This window comes from Aulonocara sp. 'chitande type north' Nkhata Bay, linkage group LG18 (genome assembly GCF_057382095.1).
Source record: "Aulonocara sp. 'chitande type north' Nkhata Bay isolate Kocher_YH1m ecotype deep benthic linkage group LG18, A_spYH_male_GT1.1, whole genome shotgun sequence".
NCBI lineage: Eukaryota > Metazoa > Chordata > Actinopteri > Cichliformes > Cichlidae > Aulonocara > Aulonocara sp. 'chitande type north' Nkhata Bay.
In genome coordinates, this window is record NC_141361.1 from 12,521,699 (window position 1) to 12,541,199 (window position 19,501).

The window sequence follows — 19,501 nt, forward strand, 5'->3', positions numbered from 1 at the left end:
CGCTCTCTGATGCACAGTATGATGCACTATAGTGCTCATTATTGCACACATGCATATGTATACAAGGAATAATTCTGTGCAGTATGGGCAAGGGCGCCACAACAGGGCAGCGTGGGCAGAAACGCAAGAAGTAAACAGTTCAACATTGTGGAGACAGCAGGAAAGGGACATCTATGGTGCTTAATTTGTTTTTCACAGAGGTGCAGTTATGGTAAACTGAAAGGAGAGCTGGTACTGGACAAGCACGACTTGCACCATGGAGATAAGACTACTGAAGCTCTTGCAAATGGCATCCAGAATTAACAGTGTGGGAAAGCTGTTAACAGAGAGTGATGGGGTGCAGCAGCCAAAAACACAGCCATTGGAGGGATTCATGCACAGGCTGATTGAGGGGGATAAAGGCTGTTAATGGGCCAAGACTTTGACCCTGAACATACTCCTGAGGACGATTTGACATTTTATAACACTGTTGATACTTTGCAATGGAAACATGGGACGAGCAGGTTCTGTCTCATACAGCACATGATCTATTTTGGGAACAGAATTTACTTTTTGGGAACTATGGAAGTCCAAAAAGGACGGTTGGGTTCCAGACAAATATATATTAAAAAATTATTTAAAAATATTTAGTCTATGTATTTGAAAAGTCAGGATGTCTTTATTATCCTTTGAGGACTATATTTGTTGGTTTTGCTATGATTACTAGCACTGAATAACCTTTACTGTACTCTGTCTATTACACAATTGTAAAATGTCAAATCTTGAAAAGCTCCATTCTAGTTAGCATAGACAGTAAATGATTTAAAAAAGTAAATACAAATTACCGAAATATACAGTTTAGAAATTTCAAATGTATTTTGTAGCTTACTCAATTTCAGGAATATCCACAGCTCACATTTTGCTGACATTAACAGAGCAGTTCCTAAATGGATGCTCTAAGACAAGTTGTATCTGACCCATCGTATCAGTGCGAGGGTGTCAGTGCTGACAGCAGCAGAGAGGAACCAGCTGCAGCAGCACATTGTGATAGTGATGCCGTGGCACAATGGTCAGCTGTTGGAGTATTCCTGGATTTTAAGGAGGGCGGACAGCTGATGACTACAGCAGGTGACCGTGCCAGTTACGGCTTCTAAAAGAGGCCTGGAGAGTGTACAGTAGGTGTCTGCTTGGATTTGTGTTTATGAATGTGTGAGTCATCAGGTTTTTGAAAGGCACGTGGTAAGAGGTTTAGATATGGGTCAGTGCTGATCAGCCAACAAAATGTTGTGAAGTCATAGAGAAAATCAATATAGATTTCTGTACATTCATATATGTAAACACATGGAGTCTGTGCACAGATACACACATACAAACAGCTTGATACTGAAGCTGAATAGTGAGTAAACACAGTGACAGTCATGCTGTGTTGTCAACCATCTACACTGCCCTTGACCAAGACACTGAACACCAAAAGCTGGAAATTATCTTCAGTATTGGATAAAAAGGGAAAATCTATGTCACACACCTTTGGCCCTTGTCTTCCAGGGTAACCAGGCAATCCAGGAACTCCAAGTTTTCCCTAAAAAAAAGAAGAAAAAACAACATAAAGGGAATCAATTGACATTTACAAACACTGGCAGTCAGACCTGTAAACTTCATTGAAATTCACAGAAGCATTGTAAAATATAAAATTTTATTTCTGGCATGTGAAGGTTTTCAATCCCACATTTATGAAACTGACATGATCCATGCAGAGGCTTTTCTGCTAATTGTGAATTCACTTTGGTCCAATCTGGTCATCTCGGATGGCGTATGGTCATTAAGATTTACACAGAATCTGATGCAACTATCCCACATGCTTTTAAAAAAAATGTTTAACCTGATTTTTGTTTCTAAGAAAAATGAGAGCCACATATGAGGATATTTGTTTCAAATTTCAATATAACAGTAGCAGTATAATGTCCTCGTAAGTGGATATCAGGCCCTTGAGTATTTTGGTCTAAATAACAGAAAATGTGATGTCCACATATGTGGACGCCAGGTCCTAGGAGGTAAAGATAACTTTTTAATATTTACAGATAAGCTCTTGATCAAGTTTATTACTGTATTTTTCATTAGAATATGGCTAGTATGAAAGAGTGCCCACCTACTTTAGGATACACAACTGTGATGTAAATCTTGTTATAGTTATAGTGTTATTTACTTGTTATGTCAATAAGAGTGTGTTAGACTAAAGTATGACGTAAGAAAGATGACAGCTCCATGAAGAAAGTTCATGGATAGGACTGTTCTAGTGCTGAAGACAGGTGGCTGAAAAGTAATAAAGTCTGAAGACTGGATAATAAAGTATTTATGTAATATGTGTTATAATGAAAAGTTATAAAATTGCACTCGCACAACTTTATCTTACACAGTTATAGATGAACTTCAACTTCAGCACAACAAAAAACATTAAACAGGAATCTGAGATTTTATATTTTAGTTCCTGTAGGTATTGGCTCCTTACCTTCTCTCCAGCTGACCCCATAGGGCCAGACTCCCCAGTCGGTCCTGACTTTCCCTTAGGACCCTCAGGGCCATCCTCTCCTCTGAGCCCTAGTACGCCATTTTCACCCTAAAGACAGCCAAAACAAAAGTAAAAAATGTTTTTTAATAGTCCTGTCAGACTCTGTAACTGCAAACCTCAGCTGTCATTTTGGAGATGATGGTTTACCTTGTCACCTTTGAGCCCCATGTCACCTTTAAATCCTGGAAATCCATCTTCTCCCTAAAGACAAAAGACGCCAAGCACTCATGTTTAAAACTAAGAGTTTAAGATACAAAATTGATCAAATATAATATATCATATGACAGCTAAGCTATGTTAGCTATAAGTAGCTAAGATATGTATAGTGGAAAAAAAACCCACTTAGCTGTATTGTTATTTAAGTGACAAAATCACAGTGACAGTTTACCACAAAAGGCTTTGTGTATGAAAGTTACATGTTGAAGAGTGTCAGGACTCTATAAGAAAGATTTATAGTGACATCTAGTGGTCGTTTAAATGAAGCATTGACACAGGGAGTTTTGAAGTTATTTTGCTGACACCTGGTGGTTCAACTTGAGAAAGCAGTTTTCAATATTTTGTCGTTTTTATTCTTTGCTTCCGCTACTGATGTCAGTATTCAGAGATATCACGATGCATGAAACCACTAAACCAAATACTAATAAATCACAACTAAGTCAAATCGTAACTTTGCATGGGTAAGAAGAGCTATGCCACTGGATTTTATTAAGGCAGAAGCATGAAAGTAGATGATTTTCTAAGAACATGCTATGAATTTTAAAGTGATGGGAAAATGGGATTTAATAATCTGACAAAAGACCCTAAAACTTACACAGAGCGAGCAATGGGATAAGTTCAACCAATGCAATCTCAGGAAAGAATGGAAACAGATCCATCTGCACTGAGACCGCTCTACAAAGCAGCCTCATTCTAGTTTAATGTTCCACACTCCATTACAGCTCAGTAGCACGAGGGTTTAACTGCCAGTGTGATGGGCCTTTAAGAGTTTTTCCACTTGCTGGATTCGAAGAAAGCCTCATTTGGGAAGAAATTACTACTCTGATGGGTCCATTTTCAAAAGAATGACATCTGTCAACAAGGGTGGGTAAAAAAAGAGGCTGGAGCAGTGTTTACCTTTTCTCCTTTGTCACCTTTAAGGCCTCTAATTCCCTCAGCGCCCTGAAAAAAGTGAAAAAAAAAAAAGAAGTTTAGGGAAAACTTTAGGGAAACTTTTCATGGCAGAGTGGTATTGTATGTCTGCAATGGCACATACTTTCACACCGCGAGGCCCAGGGTAGCCGATAGATCCCATAGGACCTGGATGACCCTAACGATTTAAAGAAATAAAACAGGAAAAAATGAGAAAATTCTGTAACTCTGTAGATATTTAGGTTAATAAATAAAAGCTAACAATGCTAATTTGACAGGATAGGAAAGAAAAGACATTTCACAAGTTAAACTGCAAATTGCATATAATAGCACAATTTCAATATTAACACTGATAATACCGTATTATTAACATATTACACTATTATTAATACTTATAAAGAATAGTAATACTGTATCTTTTATTCAGTCTTTTATTCAGTTTTTATCATGCTATCTAAAATGAGAGTATTTAGTGTTTAAAAATCCATGAAATAATACTGTAAAACCTCTTTACTCACTCAATAAAAACTCTGAGTATGTTAATGCCAGCTTACTGTGGTTTGTAACACAGAACAAAGTGACTAATCACAAGCCACTATGTGTGGGTCTGGTATTTTCAGAGGCAATTTACGTGATAGCATCTGAATTGCCTGCCTACATTTAACCTTGAGGCGCACTATGCAGACTAAACTGCATCTGACAAGACTGCCAGACCTCCCTTCCTTTGTTGTGCTACTTTTGATACATTTTAGGAACAGCTGTAATGAGACACTTCTCTGTAACACTAAATTAGCACCAACTTGCATCATACTTACAGCTGCTCCTTTCTCGCCTGGAGGACCCTCTTTTCCTGGGTGACCCTACGGAAGGATGTTTAGAGATTTTCAACAGTTGGTCTTTAGGATTTTGTCAAGATGACAGAAAAAATGAAAAAGTAATCAGATGTGTTACTCACAGGAGGGCCATCGGCACCAGCTAGGCCATGCAGACCTTGCTTCCCTTGAGGTCCCTACAAAGAGAAAGGAAACAGATAGAAAGAGAAGCAGATAGAGGGGGAGATACAGACACACAGATAGCTACTTTTAGAGAGGCGAGTAAGGCCTATAGCTCAGCAGTATGTCTGCAAAATCACTTAAGAGGTCCTGACTGAAACATTTGCAGTTGTGGGGGAGGACTAAGAGGGAACTGGCTTTACTTACTTTTTCACCAGGAGGCCCGATTGGACCTTGAGGACCAATGAGACCCTGAAAGGTAATGCAGATCATATTTAAGAAGGCTTAAATGATGTGGGAAAAGAAGTGATTCATTTTGAATAAAAACAAACACCTGATATGTCCATTTGGGGAAACATATACCCTATTTTATGGTGTGCTATGCGTCACTTGCTTGGTTGTAACAGATTTTCTTTTTTCCCCTTTCATTATTCCAATCATTTTACCTTTTCCAACAAGTTCAGATCTATTTATTCAGCTCTATAAATGGTTTATTATTTTCTGCAGTGATTTTAAAGCCACACTTCTTGGAGACTTCTTGACAATTCAACCAGCAAAGAATAAAATGTTAATAGCAGTTTTTCTTAGAAGCAAGCTGTGTTATTTTTCAAGGGGCCAATGCTTTCACTGGAAGGCATCAGTTTGACTTTAGCCAGGTATTAACTAAAAAGAAAGAGTTATTTATTCAACCTGTATACCATCAGGACAGGTTCCTACTAATACTTTCCAAGAGAATGACGTCATCCTGTTCAGGCTGCAAGTGTCAGCAGGACTGCAAATCTTACCTGGCAATGGCCATTTAGCCCTGGATAAAATACCGAGAGCACTGTTTTGTATTAAATATGACTCAATAATGGAATATTTTTCACCAACTGGACATTGTAATTAGGTTAAGTTCTGTCAAATGAGTACAACATGTCCAATCTTAACTGGACACAAGAGATGCTCTTTTTTGTGGAAATAACAAAACAGTGTTATTGGAAATCTTTCACTCTTCCTCAGTGTGAGTTTTCTGTCAGAATTACAGCAGCTAAAGAAATGAACGTCATAGAGGGAGAAGCGAGAGGAAGGAAAAGAAAAAAACACATCTATGGACTTTTGATTGAAAAAGCAGAGGTGCAACTGATCATTTGAGGTCATCGGGTTCCCTGCTGCACAGTGGATATGGCAGAGAGAGGATAGAGCATTAAAAGGAAGGGAGCAAAAGGAGGATGAGAGAGAGAAAAGGAGACAGTTGGAGAAGCAGTCAGAGAGACTGACTGATCAGTAAAGTTTTAAATAAAGAGACAGATACAGAAAACAAGAAAGCAAAGAAAAAAACTTACATTTGGACCAGGCATACCCTGTTGCCCAGGAGGCCCTGCCTCTCCTTGTGGACCCTGCATTTAAGAAAGAAAACAAAAATGAAGTTGCAAATATCTCCAGTGATCGCAATGAATGCATTTTTTTCCCAACTGTATGCTTTGTTACGCACGACTATCAATGGAAGAATAACTAGTCCAGGGGAAATTGGATACTTCATACTGAAAACAGTCAAACAACAATCTGATTCACTCAAAGTACGAAATGGAGAAAGTGATGAGGTATAAAACTAATCGGAATGGTGATGAGTTGTTTGGCATTTCTGTTGGGATTCAGTATGTCACAACGCAAATACATAAAAAACAAAAGAAGAGACCCATGTGAAATCTACTCCAGCTGTTACAACAAACAAAATAAAGAGGCTCTATTCACAGTGTTCCAGGTTCCCTGACAGTGCATTTAAATAGATTCACCCACTGTTCTTATGTTCCTCCGGTAAAAGGTGCTCTAAAAACCCCCATATGGTGGAGAATTTTGTGTGTGCCATAATTGTTTAGAAACCCTCCTGGAAGTCCTATCGTAGTGGTAATTTTAGGTTTCTTGTTTTTTGGAATGTTGAGCTCAACACCAACTTTAAGACGTTAATGAGAAACACACTGAATGCCTATTGTTCTATACTCCTCTTCAGCTGGTTGTTTCTTTGCCTTGCTGACTCAGTGACCACAGACAGTATGTGGGCTTGTTTCACTGTCTTGACCATTGATCTGCAAACCTCACTCACACATCCCACTGAGACCCTACAGGAAGATAAATCCATGATGGGACCATTGACATACAGACTTTTCCATTTAAACCCTTGAGTGCGCAGAAAGTACGGCAGAAACTCTGAGGAGCATGATTTAACTATTATCTGATGACTAAAAGGGCCTGATTCCTGTTAGAGTAAACAGGGGTTAAAAGCCAATGACATGTTATACAGCAGAAAAAGAAAAAAAAACTCAAACTGCTTAGTTGGTTCTGTACATATTCATTGATCTTTAATATGAAGAAAACATTTCTTACCATATTTCCTTTAGGACCAGGTTGCCCATCAAGACCAGGAAGACCCTAAAGAGATCAGTTTTTGATGTTGTTTAAGAAGAAATAGGACACGATAAACAGTTTGGAGATTAAGTGATGAGGATTTACTATACTTACACGCTGTCCTGCGGGGCCAGAAGACCCTCTGGGGCCAAGCAAACCTCTAGGACCCTGTATTTTAAGACAAATATAAACTGAAGAAAACTGTATAAACTAATGCATAAACACAAAGTTCTTATACTGATTGTTTATTTGTTTGCTTTTGCATTTCCAGTGTATCTGTGCAGATTAAATGCCTAAATTATGGCATCAATGTTCTATGACTTCCCACACATGTGAAATGCTGACCTCATGTGGTCATCTATGAAAACTACTGCACAGAATACGCATGAGAGCAATTTCTCATGTCAAAAGCCTAAAATTATACACTTAGAATGAGCGCACTTAGTCTTTCATCTATTGACAGTGGATGATGAAATTCTGCACAACTGGCCCTTTAAAAAGATTGTGCTATTTTTGGGTATACCAGGGAGCAAACTATTTCTATTGCAACTCTATGCTCCATTTGAAGAGCACTGGGCAGAATATGTCAGTTTCTGGAAAGTAATGACTGAAAAACACATTCATGGTTCTATTTTCTGATCTGTTATGTAAAGCCTTTCTGCCATGGCAAGGTCGAGAATACAATGGTAATGGTCCTTCCCAGAGAGGAACGTCATTATAGCTGGAGTAAAGAGAGGATTGCAGAGCTATAGGTTTATATCAGTTAAACAAGAAAAGAAAAGAAGAAAGTTGATGAATGAGACCTGTGTTAGTATGAAAATTGAGCACATGGTTATATTTTCAGCAAATTCTGATGTTTGACATGGTGGTTTAATCTTGTTTTGACAGCTAATAAATGCACTTACCATCTCTCCGGCCACACCTCTCTGTCCAACCTGGCCATCTTCACCCTTTTGTCAGAAAAGAAAATAGTAGATTATTAACAGATGTTATGTAATTTTGAAGAAAAATGTCAACATGACTAGCTAGATTTTGAATAAAGTGCTAGAGTCTTACTCTTGGGCCATCTTCTCCTGGGGGTCCTGGAGGACCTGTCGAGCCCTGGTCTCCCTGGGGAAAACAATCACAGAAGAGAGATATCAAAAAACATTAGGATGTTAGGGTCAAGAAAGAATCTCTGTAACTAAGAAAAAAAAAAGAAACAATCCTTTAATTAAAAAGGCGTAACACGAGCCAAAAATTGAGAAAACACAGAAAATGCTGTTAAAAAAAAAAAATCAGCAACAAAGCTGCCTTTAATCTACAGTAAGCACGGTTACCACAACTGGCATGGACCTATATGGTTTGCACTATTTATATACTGTTAAGGGATTGGCCTTGTAATTACTTAGTATAGGATAAGACATGAAACCCTGTCTAGAAATACCTCTCTGTGATCTTTGTCCTTTCTTTCTGGGCTCTCCATATAGCCCATGTTACACAAACACTAAAATCAGCAGTCTTCATCTACCACCAGGACCGGTTAAACTCAGCCCAAGTGGTTTTTGAGTTAACCCCATCTTTCATAACTGGGTCAAACGCCCTAATGAGTTCCACTGGTTCAGAAGTTATGTCTGTCAGCACTGGGGTGCACATGACTTGGATGGAGTGGCCGTTAAATGACAAATCAGCACCGATGCGTCGTTCAAGGGCAATAAGTGTTTGGGCCTAAAGATGACTTTGGGACTCTGGGATTTTTATTTTTGGAGTCAGATATAAGTCTTCTGTGATGTCTGTCCTCTGACTTTATGCATTTAACAAGAGACAGATTTGCTCCTTTGATACTTACTCTATGTCCCTTCTCTCCGGGAAGACCAGGGAGACCATCAAAACCTCGATCGCCCTGAAAAGGCACGGCAAGAATTGGTAAGGCGTATCAATCAGTATGACAGGTATCACTTTGAAGACACAGCGAAGCCCAAACAATGCTTCAAACGTAGCCAGTTTACCTTGCCTCCCGCTTCTCCTGGCATTCCTCGTGCACCGTCAGCTCCATTTCGACCCTGGAGAACATGCAGATATCACGTAAAGTTCTACAGAAATCTTATTCGAAAAATATTCAGTTACTGCAGATATTTGCTGAAAATAAACAAAGTGATGATGCTTTAAATTTTTTAACTACTTCATGCTTAAATAAACACAACTTTTAGTTTAAACAGACAATTATTGGGTGCAGCTGAATTATTTGAAATGGAGCCATGCCTGAAACGAAACAGACTTTTCTCTCTGGAAACTGTATGTGCTGTTCATATTTTATTAAATATGAGGAATTTAAACATATTCTTCTATTATAATGCAACATTGTTCTGGAGAAGATTAACCATTAAAAACTTGACAGTATAGAGACCTAAGACCTTAGGGAAAGTACTCTTACCCTTTTTCCTGATTTTCCTGGTGGACCATTTGGGCCTTGTAGACCTCTGGGTCCCTATGGAAAAGATATATAAATATTTCAATCAAGCAATAACAAAATTAAAGAAAAGATAATATAACAAAGCATTTTCATCCTACCTGTGGCCCAGTATCACCACTGTCACCTTTAAGTCCAGGAGCACCAGGTCCACCCTATTTAGAATGAAAAATAAAAAATACAGATACAAAAACACACACCAAGATTGTTTTAGTGAATGAACACATCTTCAGTGATGCCAGACATTTTGTCATTTCATTATTTCACTGGGAAATCAGTATAATCCCGGTTGGAATGGAAACTAATGTGGATGTAAACACACAAAATGTAACATCTGGATGACAGCACTGGTCGTTTCCAAGACACAACCAAGACATAAAAAAAAATCACAAGCAAGTCATTTGCAATCATTTAAAATGGATAAAGATCGATGAAATTAAATCAAAACTGGTGGTAGTGTGTGGGTATGAGTGAGTCGATACATTATCGGCGAGTGTGGAAGGAAGCAATAAAGGATTTAAGGAGAATGGTAGACAATAAGAAGTTCAAATTATTGACTGTATTTCTCAAGCTTAAAATGTGCAAATGTGTGTTAAACAGCACTTACCACAGGCCCAGATCTTCCTGCCATGCCCACTGGCCCTGGAGGACCTCTCATTGTCAGCTGTGGATCAGACAGAAGCAACCTATAAACAGCTTGTCACCAACTGCAAAGGCACTCTTGCATCCACATTTGTCTATTTATCTATCTAGCAGAGCTTGAAGTGCTTTGTTTCAAATATTTATATTGAATCGGCTTTGCATGCAAAAAAAAATACCTGTACTAAAGCGTGAATTTATCTTGGCACCATAACAGTTCTGCAACTATTAAAGAAAACGCTAATAAGAACTCTTTCTTTTAGCCTCTGTCGGACATGGAACCTTACAGAGTGCAAACTTTACTTTGTTCTTGTTCACGGTTTGCCACTCGGCTCATGGTTGACCACAGCATTGTACTGCCAAAAATGATGTCTGGAGTTTATTTGCAGTGTGACTACTGAATGAAATAAATTGCTAATTTAAAGAATGCTAGCTATACTAGTATGCTATACCAAGACTGAATCATGAAATTTGTTAACTTATGTGTATTTTCAGGAAAACAACTAAATACAGAAGCACTGAAGAGCACTTCACCTTTAACCTTCTCAAGGCAGACGTTGCCGATTTGCAACAGTTAACTCATTCACTGCCATTGACGTCTATAGCCGTCAATTGCAGTGAATGAGTCAATGGGTTTAACTCATTCACTGCCAATGGCTGGCAGTGAATGAGTTAAAAACGAACAACCTGATTACCCCACATACATATTTTATGAGGTTTTTTTTACTCAGAAGTACCACTGCAGGACTTGGTTGCGCATTAGCAACAAAAAACTTAATTTGAGCCTGAGAGGGTTAAGAATCGGCCCTGAATAATTAAAATTTGTGAAAATAATTCACGCTCAGAACATTCTGGGCCTTTTTGTTTATTTCCTCCATCAGACCAAACCTTTGGCATAATAGACAAATATAGAAAGGTGACAAGTGCTTTCTAGACATTACTAAACTCCAGTGTTGGTAGCCCTCCAACTCCACAGAATGTGTTAATATATAGTATTTGTGCAATACTTAATGAACTCCATGTGTTCAACCTGTTTTTCAACAGTGTTATGGTTGTCTGGATCCCTGAGTGGGTGTGAACATCTGTGCTGGATTTATATACTACCAAACATGACACAGGTCCATATCTTGGAGTTCAGGATTTATGAATAATGATTCCTTCTGGTATTTTTTACTATAATTTCTGTTATTTAATGGTCATTTTCATGGTCTACATGACGTTACTGTATCAGTTCTATGTAACCTACTTCTGTCATCCTTGAAAACGTACCGTTTGCCACAACAGTCAGTGCCCTTCCAGTTGACCCATACATACACCTATAAGCTACTTCGTTCACAATATCAACCAATCAAGGTGTGATTGGAGTGCAGACTTTCACATTTAACAAAATTATTGGACTAACTGTTTAGCTATTACAGCCATTTTTATACATAGTGCCCTATTTTCAGATGCTCAAAAATAACTAAACATAATAAAATTATTATAAATACAAGGATTGTTTTTAATTGTTGAATGAAAATCCTTCATTCAAGTCCAAACTCTAGAATCAGTGAAGCAAGTCAGTAAAGTCTAGACGGCACGGAGATCACTAAATACTTCACCCTTGAGATACTCTGCAACTCTGCTAGGTCTTCACTGCAGCTGCTCCTTGTTTATGGGTCTTTCTGCCTCCAATTCTCTTTTTAGTAACAACGAATGATGCTCTATTGTGCTGAGATCAGGTGACTGACTTAGTAAATGAAAAATATTTCATTTCTTTGCTTAGAGAAACTCTTGGACTGCTTTTGCAGGATACGTTGGGTCATATGTGGTGTGCAGAGGCTTTAGCCCTGTACATTTCAGTATTCATCTTACTACTTCTATCAGCAGTGACATCATCAAAAATCACTACTAGCCAAGAAGCAGTGGCAGCCGCGGCAAAGTTTGCTATAACTTTGTCTCCATCATGTTGGCTAGATGGTGCAGTATGTCACAGATCATAAGCTTTTCCTTTCCTTCTAAATATTTTTTTCAAGTTAATTTTAGTAACTCTGGGCTCATATTTACCAATGATACTCACCCTAGCCTGAGACAGAATGGCTTGAGCCTGAGCTTCCTGGGCTGTAATCACAGGTCCTTTGTGTGCTTCACCACCTGCGCGGAACTGTTAGCCACAAAAGGAAGAAAGCAACATGATTAAAAACAAACTGACTTATGTTGTTTTTACAGTGTGACACGTCCAATGGTCATCCCCGGTGAGTGTGTTCAAATCTGCACTGTGTTCTGGTAAAACGTCTTACACACACCACAGTCAAATATCTGTCACCTAGCCTTTATGGCCTCAGTCACTGGTTCTACTCCATTGCACTGGCTGACATTTACAAGGTAGGTGATTTGTAACCCAAAGAAAATAAGGGTGCAATCCTTTGGCCTACTGTTGATGCAATGAGGTAAACTTACTAAATGTAGCAAGTTCACAGGCTAGTGCCTGAGATGAAAGGAGTGCAATATGACCAGCTCTGAAAGCAGGAAGACTTACTGGAAGCATCAGAATCGTCCCTGGAGGCCCAGGAACACCATCTGAACCAGGAATACCAGGACGCCCAGGAGAGCCCTGGAGAACCACACGAGAGAGGAGAAATCAACAATCAAGCTAAAGTAACAGAATACCAATTAACTGCAAAACTGTAATTCAAAAGATTTTAATATACAGGAGTCCAGTTAACTAACACCCCCCAAATTATTGAATTCAAATCAGCCAGTGCTTCAGTTAACTTGTAAGCAAGCATGTAACATTGTTATGAATAATTAATATGTGGTTAAGATAAGATATGCAGTACTTTACTTATCCCAAAGTTAATCCCATATCCTGAAGGGGCTGAAGCAAAGTCCAAATAATAATAATAAGAGAAAACTCCTAATAAATAACATCTGCAATAATTACAAGGCAGAAACTAAAGAAATCTCTGTTCACAGTAAACCCCTGTTTATCTCCAACAATCACTTCAAAGCCAAAGTCTTCTTTCTGTATTGTTGTTCTTTATTCTGAAAACAAAAATTGACTAATCCTACTAAGATTAATTCAACCACAACTAAAGTATTTATTTATTATTATCACTGACTTTACCAAGACTAAATATCCACAGTCGTGGCCTTGAGAGGAATAAGGCTCATTAAATTAGAGGGATTTAAAATTTCTTCATTGAATGAAAAATGGAGAGTGTTTTGCTAATTTTAAAGTTCACCCCAAGAGAGAAAGAATATTTGTGGCCAACGGGTAGAATCTGAGGAAATACATAATTTGAAAGGGATAGATTCTTTTAATGCCATTGGCCAAACTGACATTGTTAATTTAAGACTGAGTTTGGTCAGCCTTTAGCTCCATCTCTTTCATATCCACATACTGTCTGCTTCAGCTTAGGCACCAACATGCACACTTCAGCTTTGCATTGTAATACTCCTACCTTGCTATATTCAGATGCCACCGACAAGCATGGAAAGTTATGGTGTAAGCTTGCAAAATCACTACTATTGTCACTACAAATTTGATTAAGATTTGTCAGCATCTGTGCCAAATTTTTCTGTATTGTAAACACAATATGTAAAAAAAAAAAAATCGGCATAAAAGATAACAGTATGAACAGAAGTGTCAATTTTTTACATATTTTTGATGAAAGAAAAACAAAACAAAGAAATAATCTAAAATAAGATCAAGCCTAAATAGTATCTCCTGCTTCTCAGGAAACCAGCATCGACTTTGCAGTCTAGTCATGCACGACAATCTCAGACTACTTAAATTGATGCCATGTGTTCCCCGTGCTCTGATCTTCATTTTCTCAGTTCCTGTGAATATGCTTCATCCATTACCATTATTGTAAGCATAGTGGCCTCTAGTGTTAATGAAAGTCCTATATGGCTGGGAAAATGTTTCAGTGGAAATTAGGGAGGTGGATCATGAAAAAAATGAGCAGATCAAACGCTGAGTGCAGGCAGATCCTACGCAACGGAAAACCACCAGACTTAAGAAACAAGTCACTTTTAATGCCCCTGTCAATCTTAAGCAAGACCGTTTCTCATGGGGTTGTTAAGGGAGGGGGACAGGACTTCTGGACTAACAAAATATTTTTGATCACTGTTAGTCAATGGAACAAAAGGCCTTTTTGTACTGGCCATACTGACGGAGGCGTGTTGGTGTATTTTTATGTTGACAATTATATGGTTAATCTCTAGTGAGAGAGTAGATGTGCTAAAAGGCAGATGAAAGGGGGGCTGCAGAGCATTCATCACATTTGGAAAAATGCAAGCTGAGCTCCAGCTTTCTGGAGGGGACAGACACTTATTATGTTGCAGCCAATCAATCAAATAAATGAGCCACGTGGCTGAGAAAAGAAATGTTTGGGGATAATTTATGCTTCTACATATTTTACAGCCAATTCCTTGCATTTCTCACCAATCCTTAAGCATACCAGGCCTACTTCTCAGAACCTTTCTTTGTTGCTATATTGACAGTTTATGGGCATCTCATTTCCCTGCACCACTCCTCACTAATCCCTCCTACTGCCGCAGTAGCAAGCTGTGTCCAATGGTATTATTCATTCCATGGCACTGAAACTATGCTCCACAGCTTTCCAGTAGAGAAGAACAGAGAAGGATAACAAACACAGGGACATTTTTTATTGTACTGAACCCAATTATCCCGCATGAAGAATTAATGGCTATCTAGAGCTTAGATTACCATATTTTCACAATGTAACATAAATAAAGTAATAAATTTAAATATTTTTATAACAACGTCTCTGTAAATAACTAGTCAAAGGTGCAGATATGTTATCTTTAATTTAACAACAAGTGTATTTTAAGGTTTTATAACAAGGAGAAAACAAAAGCTTTTCAAATACATCTTTAATTAGTTGTACAATTATTGCAACCTTCACTCACCCTCTGACCAGGGTCTCCTGGTGGACCTGGGGAACCTTGCAATCCTGGGTTACCAGTAACACCCTGAAACCAGACGTGGATACACTTAGCATTTTATCCAAGCTACTGCTAACCAGCATTCCCACCACAGTCAGTCTATCCAACGCTTTATATGTATAAGCCAACAAAGACAGAAGCAAAGACACTGGTTTGAAAGACATAAGCCTCAAAATGAAACAGCCTCATACCCCCTTCCTCCCCTTGCATTTCACAGACACAGACATACACACATTCATGCACAAGTACACATTCTGACAGTCTCTCCCAGCTCAAGCTTCACTGGCGATCAGGACTGACGCTCTTTCCATAAAGACATTTTTTCCTTCTTTAGCTGTTCTCCATCTGTGGAAGCCAGACAGGAGTGTGGGAGAACGTGATACTCACTGCTGGGCCAGGGGCTCCTGGGGGTCCTTCTACAAGCATCCCCTGAAAAAGGAAAAAGTGGATGCAGTAGCATTATAGGGCATCCTGTAAGTTGTTGCCCACAGGCAATGGAGAGTGAAGCAAAAAATAGGAGACATGCTTGTTTGATGTTGAGGATCTTACTCATAGCTAAATGACCAGTGCTCTAGTTATCTGATACTTCTAAATGTGTGTGTGTGGTCAAAATACTTGAATGGGAGCCTGTGGTGGTACAAACAGTATGGGAAGAGAGATGTTAACTACTGCTGCTATTTTGGACACTGTTTAGCCTGTTTAAACTGTATAGGTTGAGGGACTTCTTTATGTGACTGTGGTTGTATATACAGCCTATATGTAAATCTCTCCAGAAGGCAAGCTACCCATGGCTGCCCCTGCCCTAAGTAAAATCAAACAGCTAAAGTTACTTTGCACTGAAGTAAATTAAGGCACAGACAAGAGTAAATCAAGTCTGAAAGATGTTTGTGATCTGATGAAATTCCTCTAAAACAATTAAAAAAATATGCAAAATAATTTGATTGTGACATATAAATCACTGCGTGCAAGTAACATAGTGAATAGATATGAAAGTAGGCTGAGAATAATTATGAAAATGTGCTACTTGTCTGAAAAATATGTTGGTTAGAATAACAAAGAAGATATAGTGTACCAGACACAGACCAGTGTAGAGTATTAGAGTATTAGGATCTCTACAATTAAATTATTCTTAGCAATATGTTTGTTTCTTAAATATTTTACTCAGTTAGTATGTACCTATTTATTTAACTTGAACCTTTAATGGAAAGGTTTATTCTCAATAAGAGAAAGATGAGAAAGACTTTTCACTTACGGGCTCTATGACAGCAGGTTCGCCCTTCTCTCCTTTTTCTCCCAGGTACCTTTGACCTCCATGCACCTAAAGACATAGGACATACCAGGTGAATTTCTTTACAAAATAGAAACAAAAGCTTGACTTTTTGTTTCTAAAGACAGACCATCAGTGGTTTAAAGAACAAAAATGCAAATTGTGATATCAATGAACAGCAGATGTCTTGCCTGAAGCCTCCTATACTTAAAATAGTGACAAAATTGCCCATAAAAAGTAAAACTTTACCAAAATGATGACTAGTGTCCTGCATATTTTTTCAAGGCAAAAAAAGGTGTTTTTTTCTACTGGAAAAAAAATATCAAATGTCATTTTGCAAAAAGCTATAATTTAGGATATGGTCTGACTACTACTTATTAGTTATCCCAAAAGCCAGGAACTGCCCAAAAAGACCCTACTGAGCATGAATGTAGAGGTCGTTAACTGACACTATCCATACAATGACTTAACATGAGAAGAATTCACAAAGAAACAACCACAGTGTTTCCAAAACCCACAAGATTGTACAGTTCAACCTAAAGAGGAAACCAGTACTTAATGAGAAAGTCATAGAGAAAGGCTGAGACTGTGCAGTGGAAAGCAAAAACTGAGCAGTTAAGACTGAACCTAAGGAGACAGATCCCAAGCCAAGATCCAGACAGAGCCTGTGTCACTTCCTGATACTGAGAATCCTGAGGCAAAGTACAGGGCTGGAAACAAGTAACAATAGACACTAGGTCAGCAATTTCTGTCTGGCTTTATAGTTTGATCTAGACGGATTTAATGAAGAAAAGACATATTTGTAGATTTTGACTGACTACACAGTATGATCTAAAATCAAAATTGGTGTGACAACTAGTGTAAAGCATCTTTGGTAAACATTCAAGGTCACTGAGTTCAAGAGGTCATAGAAGGTCAACATCTGCTTATGTGTAAAAGACAAGGTGTGTGTTTGTGCTCTACTTGTGTATTTAAGTTTTGTCCCAGAGTAGGCAGAACGATCCAAGCTAACATTAGAAACAACAAACACAAAGGGCACCGAGAATACTCCATCAAACAAATGCTATCAACATGTTCTCCATCCTTCCACATTCCTGAACACCACCTCTACCCCCTCCATGCCCGACCCCCATCCCTCTCAGCATGACTCCTAAGCAGTCCAGCACTTACACTGCTCTCTTTGATATCTGTTTCAGCTGGAGCACCAGGGCCAACATGTTCCTCATGTGGTACAGATGTAGGCTTGGCGTTGTAGTCGAATTCATCATAGCTTTCATAATTATATTGCTTCTCTGTAAACTCTTTGTCGCCATATGCATTCAGGTCGTATTCCTTAAACTCATACACGTCAGTCCCTGGATCCACCTTCTCCTGGGTGTCCACTGGGGCAGCAGTTTCCACACCAGTAGTGGGATCTACCCCGACCTGTTCCACACCAGTGATGTAATCATCCACTATTTCCTCTACGTACGCCTGGGATCATTCAAGGCAATGCAAACAGAAGGAACAACAAGGTTTGGTTAGTGAAATGAAACCATGGGACCAATGACAATTATTCATGTGTTTTACAAAGTCAAAACAGTAATAAGCACTGTTTGAGCAAAAGTACTATATGGCAACTAATTTTCTAGTTAGTTCTACACACATGTCTAATTTGGTACAGCTAAATGTACAAATCCACATGTGTATTGTTAGTAAGCAATGTTACTAAGATTAACATCTGTAATCACATCAATATACCAATATTTTACATTATATATCATCAATATAGCAATTATTTATTCCTTGCAAAACAGCTGGAGTAATTTCAAACTGATATATTTTTTTTAAAAACCAATCACATAGGCACAATATGATTCAAACTAAAAGCTGAAACAACAAAACAAAAAAGGGGGTAATTTAGACAACAAAAACAATAATTTAATCCAATTAATAATAATAATGCAAATGCGTATATACAAATATTTTGAAGAACTTTGATCCGATGAAGAATAACTCAGGACTAAAACAGTAAAAAGTAATGTAAGCGCAGAAACTGAAGCACTGCACTGATGTCAGTCACAGTCAAACACAATGGGAAAATATCCAAGCATCTCATAAGCACAGGAGTTTCCACCAATACGCTTTTGTACTTTAGCATTGTCTGTCGACTACACCGCTGTCCTCAGTATTTAGGCATGCATTCCTACAAAATATTTTTTTTCCCTCGGATACTCCACCATCCCATCATTTTAAATTAACCCGAGTCCTGAGCTAATTGAAGCTGCATTGTCTATCTTAAGGTACACACAAAGCAATCAGCGATCATTTGGCTGCCAGAGAACAGTATCATATTGTTTTGGTTGAACCCCCAAATGTTCCTCATTATCTTGTGTTTTGTGTGATGGTTTAGCACAAATTAAAACAAGATCTGCCAAATTCAGACTATGGAAGAAATATAGGGGATGTGCCTGTGTAGTGATTTTCCATTGGTTACAGTTCATTAAATGACAAACTTTTCCTGCTTTTGTCTTTATTCAAACTCTGTTTGATGGAGGCTGTTTCTCATGGAAATCAAGTAGTGGAGTAGGCTGTTTGATGTTAATGATGCCGTGTTGGATTGTGACCTCCAAAGATGATCATAAAAATCTGTCTTGTTGCCAGTGATGCCTTACAGTTTTACTAGCATTTCATTTTAAACCCATTTACCAGGAATTGAAACAAAACTGGAATCCAGATGTTAAATTTCAAATCAATGACACACAGATAATTTTCTACATTCAGAGGAAGTTTATCCTGCAGGGCTTATTTTAACAAACACTTTCATGGTTATGAAATTGATCTAATTTAATAAAACCAAAATTTAAGGTAACACTAAATTTAATATCCTAATGAGATTATCAACCAACCACTAATTATGTACAGTCACAAACAAGTTTACGTAGAAATCTGTGATAGTTCCCAGAAGTTTCTAATAGCTCTTCACCACAATCTATGGTAATCTTTCCAAGGTTCCTCGTTAAAACCTGCTGATTGCTCTTAAAAGCAAAAAGTACAGCACAATAAACATTTTGGATAACTAGCATCATATTGTGTGGAATGACTATATTTGACATGTGTGTATCCAGAAATAACTTTCACTGTGCCTGTACCTCCTGATGGTG

The 19,501-nt window shown here is 38.2% G+C and overlaps 1 protein-coding gene across 2 annotated transcripts in view; it reads right to left on the minus strand.

The window, feature by feature from the left end:
- col11a1b (collagen, type XI, alpha 1b) overlaps positions 1–19,501 on the minus strand; it is an 80,871-nt gene that overhangs the window by 37,451 nt on the left and 23,919 nt on the right. For both annotated transcript variants that reach the window (XM_086271580.1, XM_086271579.1), the window contains 24 exons: positions 17,529–17,831; positions 16,344–16,409; positions 15,479–15,520; positions 15,056–15,118; positions 12,657–12,731; positions 12,198–12,281; positions 10,107–10,163; positions 9,601–9,654; positions 9,464–9,517; positions 9,039–9,092; positions 8,879–8,932; positions 8,107–8,160; positions 7,956–8,000; positions 7,165–7,218; positions 7,030–7,074; positions 5,991–6,044; positions 4,873–4,917; positions 4,629–4,682; positions 4,489–4,533; positions 3,798–3,851; positions 3,659–3,703; positions 2,693–2,746; positions 2,486–2,593; positions 1,505–1,558 (listed from right to left, as the gene is read on the minus strand). In XM_086271580.1, coding sequence (XP_086127706.1) covers positions 1,505–1,558; positions 2,486–2,593; positions 2,693–2,746; positions 3,659–3,703; positions 3,798–3,851; positions 4,489–4,533; positions 4,629–4,682; positions 4,873–4,917; positions 5,991–6,044; positions 7,030–7,074; positions 7,165–7,218; positions 7,956–8,000; positions 8,107–8,160; positions 8,879–8,932; positions 9,039–9,092; positions 9,464–9,517; positions 9,601–9,654; positions 10,107–10,163; positions 12,198–12,281; positions 12,657–12,731; positions 15,056–15,118; positions 15,479–15,520; positions 16,344–16,409; positions 17,529–17,831 — 1,617 coding nt within the window. The remainder of the gene's footprint in view (positions 1–1,504; positions 1,559–2,485; positions 2,594–2,692; positions 2,747–3,658; positions 3,704–3,797; positions 3,852–4,488; positions 4,534–4,628; positions 4,683–4,872; positions 4,918–5,990; positions 6,045–7,029; positions 7,075–7,164; positions 7,219–7,955; positions 8,001–8,106; positions 8,161–8,878; positions 8,933–9,038; positions 9,093–9,463; positions 9,518–9,600; positions 9,655–10,106; positions 10,164–12,197; positions 12,282–12,656; positions 12,732–15,055; positions 15,119–15,478; positions 15,521–16,343; positions 16,410–17,528; positions 17,832–19,501) is intronic.